The sequence below is a fragment of the Trichosurus vulpecula genome, chromosome 9, assembly GCF_011100635.1.
Source record: "Trichosurus vulpecula isolate mTriVul1 chromosome 9, mTriVul1.pri, whole genome shotgun sequence".
Taxonomy (NCBI): Eukaryota; Metazoa; Chordata; class Mammalia; order Diprotodontia; family Phalangeridae; genus Trichosurus; species Trichosurus vulpecula.
Window position 1 is genome coordinate 2,588,303 of NC_050581.1, and position 13,764 is coordinate 2,602,066.

The 13,764-nt window shown below is 40.3% G+C and overlaps 1 protein-coding gene across 1 annotated transcript in view; it reads right to left on the reverse strand.

Moving 5' to 3' along the window:
• TRAP1 (TNF receptor associated protein 1) overlaps positions 1–13,764 on the reverse strand; it is a 97,511-nt gene that overhangs the window by 1,616 nt on the left and 82,131 nt on the right. Inside the window, exons 11-16 of the mRNA XM_036738717.1 lie at positions 13,190–13,259; positions 11,519–11,666; positions 8,630–8,815; positions 7,377–7,515; positions 6,623–6,708; positions 1,848–1,993 (exon numbers count right to left, since the gene is read on the reverse strand). Coding sequence (XP_036594612.1) covers positions 1,848–1,993; positions 6,623–6,708; positions 7,377–7,515; positions 8,630–8,815; positions 11,519–11,666; positions 13,190–13,259 — 775 coding nt within the window. The remainder of the gene's footprint in view (positions 1–1,847; positions 1,994–6,622; positions 6,709–7,376; positions 7,516–8,629; positions 8,816–11,518; positions 11,667–13,189; positions 13,260–13,764) is intronic.

The following is a 13,764-nucleotide window of genomic DNA, read 5'->3' on the forward strand; positions in this document are numbered from 1 at the left end:
CCAGTGAAAAAGTAATTTTGGGGACAGAAAGGCCTTGTTCAGCACCATTCACATTATACACCACATATATGAGGACTCATGTACACTTGTAAGGCCAGATATGAAAACCTAATCAAAATGGCTTTTAAAGGATGGGAGGGGTGAAACCGCTGATGTATACCCACAGTTAGACACCACAGACAGTAGCTATAATGAAAGAAGAATAGGAACTGGGACAAGCAGAAGTTCATGAGACACAAAATTCAAGAAAAGGAACCAGAAGCAAAACTCCAGGCCTTGAATCAAGACGGTCAAAGCTTAGGCGACAAGAAACATGAGCCAGAGCTCTGAGTGCAAGGAAGCAAATGTGACCTCCCAGGTGTCACAGAGCTGTTGGAAGTGAAACCCAGGACGGGACAGAAGAGACTGAATAGATAAAAGTGGGGTAAATGGGGCAAGAACATACAATGCCGTAACTACTGAATTATTATCTTCGTTCAACGAACCTATTTATCTAACTGTAGTGCAGCATTCAAAATTATTTTATTATCAAAATTATCATCTACAGTTTACTCAGCCTTGCTAAGCACACTTTTTAAAGGGGGCTTTTGGAGGAATGTCATCAAGTTGTCACCTTGTCATTACGCAAGACTGTACCTAAAATCAATTCCTGTGTTCAAAGAGAAAGATTTAACTGGTTACAGAACTCCAGTGTCTCACAATGCAGTAGTACTGTCTACCTTTTATCCTAATCCAGGGGGAGAGAAGCCACATGTCACCTTCTAGGCACTGGGCTGTTGCCTTTTGACTGAGTCCAAGTTTTATAGAACAAATCCCTTTATGAAGGGAAAAAACAAGCCTGAACCTTTTTGTGCCTCAAAAACCTTTTGAGAAAACTGGTTTCTTACTATGGCGAGCTTTGTACAGACTCTAGAGATGTTCGTATCTGCGACCTGTAACGGTCTTGTTGTTTCTGTCCTAATCCCTGCTTATGCCCAGAAACAAGACACTGTCCAAAGACAACACTTCAAGAGAAAGCTGGTATAAATATATTCATTCAGTGATTTCTCCTTATTGAGTTATTATGCACAATTTGAGATTCCACTTAGCAAATATGAAAAAATATTTAAAATTAGCAACAACAGAGAAATAAAATAAATTATGAGGAAAATACTTCATTGATAACAGTTCTCAGTTCCTCAGGGTTTTCTACAGGTCCTTTGTATAGTGACCAGTTTCTACTTCTTCTGATTTATATGGACTCAGGGCAAGTCGCCCTGCTTTGCGCTCTTACAGACGACGCTTTTCTGCTGTGGCCATGAGGAGCAAGAACACAATATTTTATCTGATCACTGGCTTCTTCTTGATTATAAACAACAATTTCTATTATAACATACATTCCATTTCCAACTCCCTGATTATTCAGAGAATTACACTTTTGTATGAATTTTCTATACTACTTCTCAAACTCTGTCCCAGGGCTCTGAGTAATGCTAGCTACACACATCCCAGTTAGTATTCATTACGCCCTATGGATTACAAAAGTCAAGTTTAAAATTCTGCAAGCTAGCCACTAGGAAGAGGCAGTGGGGTCAAACTCCAGACTAATGCCAGCACTGCTGCTGTGGTATACCTGGCCTAGGCCTCTCTCCTGGATCTACACTCCCCAATGACCTCAGACCCTGACTACCCCAGACCCTGCTTCATCTCTCCTCCGCCTCAATCTTAACAAACATGACAACCTCTCTTGCTTCATCATGGTGCAAAGGAAGACACATTATTAACTAAGAGTTAGCCTGATAGTTGACTCATTCATTTATTACAGGGAAAATGACTCTGACTGAATCCCTAGGCATAGTCAGCTGTACCTGGTATTGATTTCAAGGGTAGGCTGTAGAATCTGGGCACGCTCCTCAGTGGTTTTGGCCAACTGCTGCATGCGCAGGAAATGCCTGGCAGCCCCCATCTCTAGCACAGTGATCATGGCAGGGTGGGTATCCAGGCGAAGAGTCACCTAAAGACCAATTGTGAAGAGAAGGCACAGAAAGGAATGCCAGAATTTTGATAAGGTCAATGTTCAAATTCTTCTTAGACAACAAGACATAATTAACCATTAACCGTTCTTCTGAGGAAATATATTTTTACAAACCTTAATTAGCTACTTTTCTAATTAAGGTTTCCCTCTCAACTTTTCACCAATTGTACGGACAACACTTGGGAACCTGAGCAGTTACGTTAAGAGGTACATGTTTACAGAGTTCCATGTGTGCTAGGAGGGAGATATTGCTACAAAATTCTGACTGGGATTTATTCTCCACTTCATTGTCCATCGTTCGGCCATTCCTCGGATTTCCCCAAGTCCAAAGTTACTCTTATCTTCCCTCCCTTCAACACAAGTAGTCCAGCTCCAAGGTCTCCTGACTGCAATATTTTCTCCTTTTCTGCAGCTTCTCTCCCAGTCTCAATGGGCTGCTATTACCCTGCATTGGTGGTTGCATCAGTCTTTTATTTGTTTCCTTTGCCTTAAATTCTTCTTTCTCATCATCTCATGCTAAACACATCTGCCAGAATAATCTTACATGACTGCTAAAATAATTAAGCCCCATTTTCATCATATTCATTCCTTGTTCAAGAATGCATCACGTACTGTTACGGCCCCCATCACAGATCCAAAATCAGTCTGGCATTCAAGGCTCTTCATCAAACTCTGACTTGTCCTTAATTTACTCGAGACGTTCATTTAATTATCTTTTCCTACAAGACTGATGATTTCATCTGCACGCCTTAGTTTCTGCTGTCGCCTCTGCCAAGAATGCCCCCTCACTCACTGATCGATCATTCTCCGAAACCTGGTTCAATACAGAATTCCTTTGGATTCTACCTTCCAACACTTAATAATGCCTTTGTTCGGTCCCAGTCTACATTAATTTTTATTTACATTCCTTGGTAAATGTCCTTAGACTCTTGTGTTTATTAAGGTCTGTATTTCCAGATAGACTCTCAAGGGGCTTTAAGCTTCTGAAGAATAGGGTTTATAGCTTAATTCTCCTCTCTCTTCCCACAATAGTTCATGAAGGATTCCTCATTTAGTATTCTGTGAAGAGCTGGAACTCAAATATCATAGGCTAACAAGATTCCTTTTTCATCATTTCTCATGGTCCACCAAGAATTCTTTTTTTTTTTATTTCTAAATTTAATTATTTTATTTTTCTCAATTACATATAAACAAAAATTTTTAACATTCATTTTTTAAAATTTGTGTTCCATATTCCCTCCCTCTCTTCCCTCCTTGAGAAGGCAAAAAATTTTTTAATTTAATTTAAATTTATTTATTTAACATATTTGGTTTTCAGCATTGATTTTCACAACAGTTTGAATTACAAATTTTCTCCCCATTTCTACCCTTCCCCCCACTCCAAGATGGCTTGTATTCTGGTTGCCCTGTTCCCCAGTCAGCCCTCCCCTCTATCACCCCCCTCCCCTCTCATCCCCTTTTCCCTTCCTTTCTTGTAGGGCAAGATAAATTTCTACGCCCCATTGCCTGTGTAGCTTATTTTTTAGTTGCATGCCAAAAACTTTTTTTTTTGAACATCTGATTTTAAAACTTTGAGTTCTAAATTCTCTCCCCTCTTCCCTTCCCACCCATCCTCCCTAAGAAGTCGAGCAATTCAACCTAGGCCACACGTGTATCATTATGTATAACCCTTCCACAATACTCACGTTGTGAAAGGCTAACTACATTTTGCTCTTTTTCACCCCATCCCGCTTTATTGAATTTTCTCCCTTGACCCTGTCCCCTTTCCAAAGTGTTTGTTTTGATTACCTCCACCCCTATCTGCCCTCCCCTCCATCATCCCCCCCCCTTTTATTTTTTTTTATCTTCCTCCCTCTTCTTTCCTGTGGGGTAAGATGCCCAACTTATGGTATTCCCCCTCAGGCCAAATCTGATGAGAGCAAGGTTCACTCATTCCCCCCTCACCTGCCCTCTCCCCCTCCTCCCACAGAACTGCTTCCTCTTGCCACCTTTATGCGAGATAATCCACCCCATTCTATCTCTCCCTATCTCCCTCTCTCAGTATGTTGCTCTCTCATCCCTTAATTTCATTTTATTTCTTTTAGATATCTTCCCTTCATCTTCAACTCACCCTGTGTCTGCTCTCTCTTTTACATATATATATATGCATATATATGTATATACATACACATAAACATATATATACACACACATACATACACATACACACATATTCACATATATACATACATACACATTCACTTATATATATACATAAACATATATATATATATGCATATTCCCTTCAACTACCCTAATACTGAGGTCTCATGAATCATACACATCATCTTTCCATGTAGGAATGTAAACAAAACAGTTCAACTTTAGTAAGTCCCTTGCAATTTCCATTTCTTGATTACCTTTTCATGCTTCTCTTGATTCTTGTGTTTGAAAGTCAAATTTTCTATTCAGTTCTGGTCTTTTCACTGAGAAAGCTTGAAAGTCCTCTATTTTATTGAAAATCCATATTTTGCCTTGGAACATGATACTCAGTTTTGCTGGATAGGTGATTCTAGGTTTTAATCCTAGCTCCATTGACCTCTGGAATATCGCATTCCAAGCCCTTCGATCTCTTAATGTAGAAGCTGCCAGATCTTGGATTATTCTGATTGGGTTTCCACAATACTCAAATTGTTTCTTTCTGGCTGCTTGCAGTATTTTCTCCTTGATCTGGGAGCTCTGGAATTTGGCAACAATATTCCTAGGAGATTTCTTTTTGGGATCTATTTGAGGAGGCGATCGATGGATTCTTTCAATTTCTATTTTGCCCTGTGGCTCTAGAATATCAGGGCAGTTTTCCTTGATAATTTCTTGAAAGATGATATCTAGGCTCTTTTTTTGATCATGGCTTTCAGGAAGTCCAATAATTTTTAAATTATCTCTCCTGGATCTATTTTCCAGGTCACTGGTTTTTCCAAGGAGATATTTCACATTGTCTTCCATTTTTTCATTCCTTTGGTTCTGTTTTATACTATCCTGATTTCTCATCAAGTCACTAGCTTCCACTTGCTCCAATCTAATTTTTAAGGTAGCATTTTCTTCAGTGGTCTTTTGGACCTCCTTTTCCATTTGGCTAATTCTGCCTTTCAAGGCATTCTTCTCCTCATTGGCTTTTTGGAGCTCTTTTGCCATTTGAGTTAGTCTGTTTTTTAAGGTGTTGTTTTCTTCAGTGTATTTTTCAGTATTTTTTTGGGTCTCCTTTAGCAAGTCATTGACTTGTTTTTCATGGTTTTCTCGCATCCTTCTCATTTCTCTTCCCAATTTTTCCTCTACTTCTCTAACTTGCTTTTCCAAATCCTTTTTGAGTTCTTCTATGGCCTGGGGCCAGTTCATGTTTTTCTTGGAGGCTTTTGTTGTAGGCTCTATGACTTTGTTGTCTTCTTTAGGCTGTATGTTTTGGTCTTCTTTGTCACCAAAGAAAGAATCCAAAGTCTGAGACTGAATCTGGGCACGTTTTCGCTGCCTGGCCATATTCCCAACCAACTAACTTGACCCTTGAGTTTTTCAGTGGGGTATGACTGCTTGTAGACTAAAGAGTTCTATGTTCCACGTTTGGGGGGGAGGTGCCAGCTCTGTCAGACCTGCACTCCTCCTTCCCCAAGAACCCCCAGTCCAGACTGGGCTTAGACCTTCAGCAGGCTGTTGCACTCCTGCTCTGATCCGCCACTTAATTCCTCCCACCAGGTGGGCCTGGAGCCAGAAGTAACAACAGCTGTAGCTGCCCCACCTCCGCTGCCCCCGGGGCTGGAAGCCGAACCACGAACTCCTTCCACTCCTGCAGCTTTTCCCACTGACCTTCTCCGCAGTCTTTGGTGTTTGTGGGTCGAGGGGTCTGGTAACTGCCACAGCTCACATATTCAGGGCGCTAGGGCCCCCTCCACCCAGCTTCTGGTCTGGATGGTCCCCGCCGCTCAGGCTGGGCTCTGCTCCACTCCGTTCCCAGCTCCCAGCTCCGTGTGGAATAGACCTCACCCAGAGACCATCCAGGCTGTCCTGGGCTGGAGCCCTGCTTCCCTCTGTTCTGTGGGTTCTGCCATTCTAGAATTGGTTCAGAGCCATTTTTTATAGGTTTTTGGAGGGACTCAGGTATGGAGCTCACTCTAGTTCCTGCTTACCAGCTGCCATCTTGGCTCCGCCCCCCTCCACCAAGAATTCTAACCCACCTACTTTACTGTTCTGCTTAGATTTCCACCTTCTCTACAAAGCTTTTTTCCACTAAATAGGAAGTAAAGGTGTTGATCCAAGCTTATTCACTCCCTTTCCTGTGAAGACAATCATACATAACTTGAGACACAATATGAGACAAAATTAAATATTCTGTGAACAGTCGGCTATTTGCTGCAATTTGTACATCATTGTCTCCCTGTGTATTCAGTGCGTTTGGCTACGTTAAGGTTATCTGTTTTAGTATACGAACTGAGAGGGAAGCTTATTTAACTTTTCCTGAATGGTGGCAGGGCACAGCACCACGAACACACAGACACACACATTCACTCAGTCTATGTCTAAGGACTATTCGTCACATTCTGCTTTTGTACCTTCAGCCTCAAACACCAAGGGCAGCCTTACCTTGACATTGGTGACTCGAGTACCCAGTGCATTTCTTATCCAGGCTGTTAGATCCTCGGCCTCCTTCTCTGAAAGACGTTCAGTAGCTAGAACAGAAAGACAACTAGAAACTAAACTTTCTCTTTAAATGACACTTCCTACCAATGCCTGTGTGCTATATCCACGTACTGCCTCCAAAGGAAATCAAAAAGACAAATTTCACTGTAAAACACCAATGGGCCTGAGATTTGAACTGGCTCTGTGACCACAAAAGAAAAAATCACTGGCTAAGTAAGACTTTTTTGTTTAAAACTCAGAGACAAATAGAAAAGCTATTTTCTTGTCACCTGGGATCTTGAAATGGGTCCATGCCATCTTATTTGGAATATCAAAAGTATTACTATTTTAAAATAAATAGACTAGGAAGCAAGATCAGCTTCAAGGAGCCAAGTCTTGGCTATCTGAAAAATCTCCAGGTTCCTGATGATTAATCATTTGCCATTAATCTATCTTAATAACCACTGTGAACATTATGCAAATAGTTTTTTTAAAAATATGCTGAATTCACTAATATGTAAGACACTAAAGAGGCCTAAGTAAAAGACCGCACACTGTAGCCAGTTTGATGCCTTCTTTATCTCAATTATGGTTTGTTGTAATACTTACCCTCCCTTCAGTAATTAGGAAACACAGGTTGCCACGGCAGGATGTACTGTGATGCTGTTACCACCTACCAGCGGGAGAACGGGGACCTGTAAACATGTAAGACACCCACCTTGAGAACCTCCCTCAAACTTCTCCTCTTTGTAGTGATCAACGACGATGTCAGTCTCCACAGAAATCAGCTTCTTCTTGTCAAATTCTCGGAGATGCAGCAAGGTCAACTCATCAAACTGTTCGTAGCAGTAGAGCACCTGTGAAGAGCCGGGCGGCGTTTACATAGGCCCAAGGGTGCTAGAAGCTGCTCACGGCGGGAGAACAGCAAAGAGTATAGTGGATAAAAAATGCTTCCTCTATCCCATCCAATTTCCTAGTCAGGGCAGCCAATAAATGCTGGAAGGAAGCTGCAGATTGTCTGGAATTATTTTTAGAAATGGCTGATAGCATGGAAAGCATCTGGCTCTGCTAAGATATTAGGAATAAAACTGGGACTCTGGTACTAGATGCAAAATCCCTATCACTAGAGATGTAGTTAGGAAATGGACCAGGTGACCCGTTGTACCTTTTAGTTCTTAAAGCCTACATGAATTCTATTAAAATATTTCATTATAGTTTCCTTTTTATGACGACTAACTGAGCAAAGATATTAGCCAAATCAAGTCGTCGTTCAAGTCCTTATTCAGTCCTCTTCTATGTAAATCATTCATTTATCTGTCAACATCCAAATACAGTAGCAGCAAAACTATAATTAACTTGGAGACTACAGAGTATGAAATATCTCTCCTGGAATATATACATTAAATATGTAATTTATACTATAGAGACGACTCCATTTCTACATACATTCCTATATACACTTCCAGAACATATACGTTTTTAAAAACCTTAATTTCATGTAACTCTATACACAGGATACCTGGAAGAAGGTACCAGAAGAGGAGCACAGGTAACCAGAAAACTGAGGCAGCTCAGAGGTGACCAAAAGCAATGGAGAAGATAAAGATGATGAATTATTACAGGCAGTGGGATACGGTGGAAAAGTATTGGACTTGGAATCAAAAAGACCTTGGGTTCAAATCCCACCTCAGACACCTATTAGCCTTAAGGCTCTGGGTCAGTCACTTAATCATTTTTGTGCCTCATTTTCCTCATGTGTAAAATGAGGGAGTTGGACTCAACTGCCTTTAAAGTAACTTACAGCTCCAATCTTACAAGTGACAGTGGCTGTTACAAGTGAGGAGTGAGTGACGTTGCTGCACATTCTAGATCCTATCCTGTCAACTTTAATTATATTTGTACTGAGATTAATTGCAGGCTTCTCTTAGTTGCTATTCAGTTGAGCCCACATGACTCTGACAGTTCACCGACCTCCATATTCTTCTGCTTCATGGCCTCATAGTATGGTGAGTTTTCAGCCAGGTGACGGTTGGGGGCACATAGGTAGTAGATGTTCCTGGTACCAGCCTGCATTCGACTGGCATATTCCACAAGGCTGGTCAACTGGCCAGGAGGCAGAGCTGATGATTCATAACGCAAGAGCTTTGCAATATCCTCCTGGCAATGGAGATAAGGGCATATTTCAGTGATTAGCTCCAAGATGAACGGGGTTAGATTTCTCAGAGGACTAGGGAATGACCCACACAAGCTATTAGTTAAAGAGGATATTTGCTCCATTCCCATACAGCATGTCTCTATAATAGCCCTCAACCTCCCACCCCCATCTCAAGGCTTAAATATTTTTCCATAGTGTAAAAAGTACTTCCTGGTAAGTAGGAAATCTGAGTTTTACATTAGCTTCTACCACAAAATTCTGGACAAATACTTAAACACACGGTCTTTTTCCTCATATAAAATTGAGTAATTAAACCAAATGACTGCTAGAGTTTCTTCTAGCTCAAAGATTATGAGATAGATATCTAATGAAACTTGGGAATATAACAGAGAGGGTAGTTTCAGCTATGTAATCTTCTGTGTTAGGTCTTAGGTTTGTTATTAATGGAAATAAGATGATGACAGGGCAGCTAGTTGCTAGGATGCTTCCATGACCTCCTTGGGTCATGGGTGCTGCAGGACCCTAGAACCAATATATACCTTAAAGTAAGGACTATTCTGACTTTAGGTCAATTCCTAGTTGAGAAGACATGCTGGCAGGCAATTTGGTGGTCGGGGCGGGGACGGGGACGGGACCCCTCAAGTAGCCTGAAATCTCTGACCAAACATCTTCAAGAAATATGGTATGATACAGTAAAAAACAAAAACAAAAAACAAAAGAAGTAGGCAATCAGCTTATCAAGATAAGCCTAGGAACTAGAGGGGTAAGAGACTTCTCTTGGCCTGTTGTAATTCCAGAATGAAATGGGCTGGCTGGTCAAGTCTTATAATAGTTATAAGATATTAAACTTATTTGGGTATCCTTGCAGGTAAGAAATGTGGCTGCTTCCAGAGATTTTCTACTACTATGACTCAGTTATGGTCCCCAAAGCCCTCTTCTAGTGGATTCTTATTCTCTAGAAATTAACCTTTTTATAGACCCAAATTAGTGAGATTGTACAGAAACAGGCATCTCAAAATTCACCCAGTTATTATTAGGAAATCCCACAGTCATCAGGGGAAACCAGCTCAAATACATAATTACGGAACACATAAACCTGTCTATCCCTCTCAAAGAAAGTCAGGATAACTGGAATTTAGAGTAAAGGGACACACCAACATAGTGATAGCAGTACTTCTTGTAATAGCAAAGAACTGGAAGCAAAGTAGATGCCCATTGAGGAAAAGATAAACAAATTCTGATACATGAATATAACATAACTATTCACTGTGCATTAAGAAATGACAACTATGAGGAATACAGAGAAATACGGAAAGCCTTACAGAATGAAGCAGAACCAAGAAAAAATATACATAATGACTCCAACAATGTAGATGCAATAAGCAACACAGACCAATCCTGTGAAATCACAGTGCTCAAGCCTGGCCACAAGGAGCTAGCTCTCCATGCTCCTCACCCGCAGAGGGGGAGGACTGGAATTATGGAACACTGCATAGGATGTCAGACTTCTCAATTCTGTTCTGTATTAGAAGTAATGGCTCTCCACAGGGAAGAGGGGGAAGGGATACACTGGCAAATAAGGGTGATATAAAAACAAAGGATATCATGCATAAAAAAAAAAGCAACCAACCAACGAAACAAAAAGGAGAAAAGAGGCTGAAGACAATGTCTGTGAACACAGGGAGAGAGTGGGGTGTAAAAAACTAGGATTTCAGGTCCCTGCCTGGCAAGTTAATCAGAGGATCTCAGGTGACTGGAGCCAGCAAATCCACAGAGAGAACAGTTAGAGGTATGAGAGAGAGGGCCATATGTATTATGTCAGTATGAGCTCTGGTTACAGTCTCCCTCCAAAATCTGTCTAGTTCAAAACCCAAGTCTTAGTAAAAACAAAACAAAACAAAAAAAGAACAAGAATCATGGAGACAAGGAGCATTGATAATAAAAATAAATGAAACATCTTTATCTGAGCTGAAAGGACGTTTTAAAAACAAGTGCTCTTAGAGAAAATAAATCCTTTTTCAATCGCTATCATTTCTCCTCCTTTCAAAAGAGATCTCTTTATTTGGGGGGGGGGCGGGGCGGTGGTAGGGGGACAGGGACAGGCAGGGAAGATAGGAAGGGGAAGGACCTACATTCAAGGAAATGGATAAAGTATAAAAATTCTAGTTTACAACACGTTCAACATGACCAGATTCTCAGCAAGGCATCATAGCTTATGTGCATTTACATTTAGTTTGTATTTTTTTTTATGTATTTTCTATGTGCGTATATTTTTCCCAATAGAATACAAATTCCTTAACGGCAGAGACATTTTGATTATTGTCTTTCTATCCCTAGCACCTAACACAATGACTGGCACAGAGTAGGTAGGTGCATAATAAATTCATTGCTAATTGAATGATTCCTCTAGAGGAGTCTGGTGGTAACATTACTAATGATGCCTAAAAAATATAGCTTGATTAGGGCTACACTTCTGATAAACTGGGAGGGTTCTTCCACTGACACTACGTAGGAGGTGGATGGGACGTCAGATTCTTAAATACTAGGGTAAATGAAAAAAGGAAAATCACTGTCTTGCAATCCAGTCTGGAGTCCTTCGTCCTTAACACTGATCGCTTCATATTTCTTCCCCGGACCTGTCCTGTCTGATGATGCCTCATGATCTAAGGCAGCCAGAAGGAGGCCTAAAAACACGAAGCTCTTACCTTGACTTCCTGCTCAGCAATAGTTACAATTCCCTCCCTCATAAACAATCCATAATCTTCGAAGAACTTGGCATACTTCTCAGGGTCTTTTTTGCTCTGGTCAATGAAAAATTTTATCAGCCTCTGTTGTAAAACATCTCTGAGTTTTCTGCAGAATGAAATTTTTTTAAAAAAATTGTGATAAGACATTAATTTCAAACATTTCCCTACTAAAGCGTCCAACTCTTTTGAGAACAGAGGGTGGAACATTTCTCATCCCTGTATCTCCAACGTCTACTGCAGTGTTCTGTACACAGAGCAAACATTTAATAATGACCAAATCTCTAATATTAAATTATGAAGTCACCAGAAATGTTAAAAATAATTAATAATCAGAGAAATGCAAATTAACACAATCTTGAGAAGATTTACCTGACATCTGCCAAACTAGCAAAGATACCGAAAAATGGAAAAGCTCATTGTTGGCAGTGCTATGGTCAGAGGAACACACTTCACTGATGATTAGGCTCTGAACTGGTTTGACAGCTGTGGAAAACAATCTGAAGTTGCAATAAAAGCTGCCAAACTGCTCCTACCCTTTGACCGAAAGCTTCCACTAAAGGAAAATAGCCCAAGGAATCGCAGCAAGAAAAGATCCCAATGCACAAAATGTCCCTAACAGCATTATTTGTGACAGTAAAAAGTTGGAATTTAAAAATATATACACTAAGCAATTGGGAGGGGATGAAAACACAATGGTACATGTATGTAATGGAATATTAATGTACTAGAGGAATGATCGATGTGAATAATTTAGAAAAACATGGGAAGACTTGTATGAAGTGATGTACAACAAAAAAGAACAATACATGCAGTGACAATTTTATAAATAAAATCAACTTGCAGAGATAATAAACTGCCGGTCAACTACAGTGCTTAATGTGAGCAACACTGTCAAAGTCAAAAGCAGTATCCCTTCTTTCTGTTGTAAGCAATGAACTGATTTTTAGGCATTTACTGGGAAAAGTTTGTTGTCCCAAAACAATATGGATCAACAAAATTAAAAACAAAAAAATATAAAAGGAAAACAAATATGAGCTCATGAAACTCAAGGTTCTGTCCACCCTAGGCCTTAGCTGTCTGTCACACTGTCCGTCTTCCCCATTTTTCTCCTTATATTTTACTGAGAGCCAACGCTATTGGAAACAAAGAGACTAAAAGATACAAAGTTCTGCCCTGCTCCACAACAGTTCTCAGGACTGTTAATCTACAAAAAGCTTTCCACACTAACTCCTCACCACCTTCACAAGGAGTCATACTGGTACAAAACCACACCATTAACCAAATATGCCACAACACCTCAAACTTTCACAGCTCCCCTCGCATTTTGGACCTAAGATCTTCCCTGCTACAGGTGATAATGAAAAGATTCAGTTGAGGGTGAGTGAATTCATTTGACATTTTCTTCAAAGGACCAGGCCACCCTGATATAGTCACAGAGTTTCTGGATGGAAAGGTGATGTTGGTGTATTTGAATTTTCTGATTAACTTGAGAATGTGACATCTAAACTCATGTATTTCTGGAGCTTACTTTCTCAGCTGATAGCTTGGAACGTGATAACAAGACAAAAACACTGGCTTGGAGTCCTCATTTTTAAATACAACGTTTCCTCCTCTAACACATGTGCTTACCGAATGAGGGCACTTTCCTGAAGAAGCTCCCGGCTGAGATTCAAGGGAATATCCTCACTGTCCACAACACCTTGTGTTAAAAACAAAACAAAACAACAAAAAAAAACAAAGTCAGCTCTCTCAGAGGTCTGTCTCTGACACACAACATCTCTGTTCACATTCACCCACCAAATTTTTCTTACTGCTGTCCACACCATCTCTTTGTAGGTCAGCCAAATGTATCATTTAACAGTACACTTTAATAATACCATCCCCTCCATTTTCTCAGCTAATACTGAAAATGAGCTCAGCTGGGGGTGGTGGGGAAGTGAAAGAGAAGAAAAGATAGTGGGAGACAATTTTTCTGACTGTTCTTCCAACTACTTTTTGTGGTTTTTTGAGATTAAAACCTACAGCTAAAAACAAAGAGATTTGGCAAACTAGAGAAGGTAGAGATCTTTCTGAAGGCAGTGTCTGTAGTCACTTATTCTGATTGAATGTACATTTAAAATGGTCTCAGACACAAAAACCAGCTGAATTGTTTTTTAAAAGGAATTTTCTGAGTGTAATTTCAACATAGACCTTTGGCACTAAGC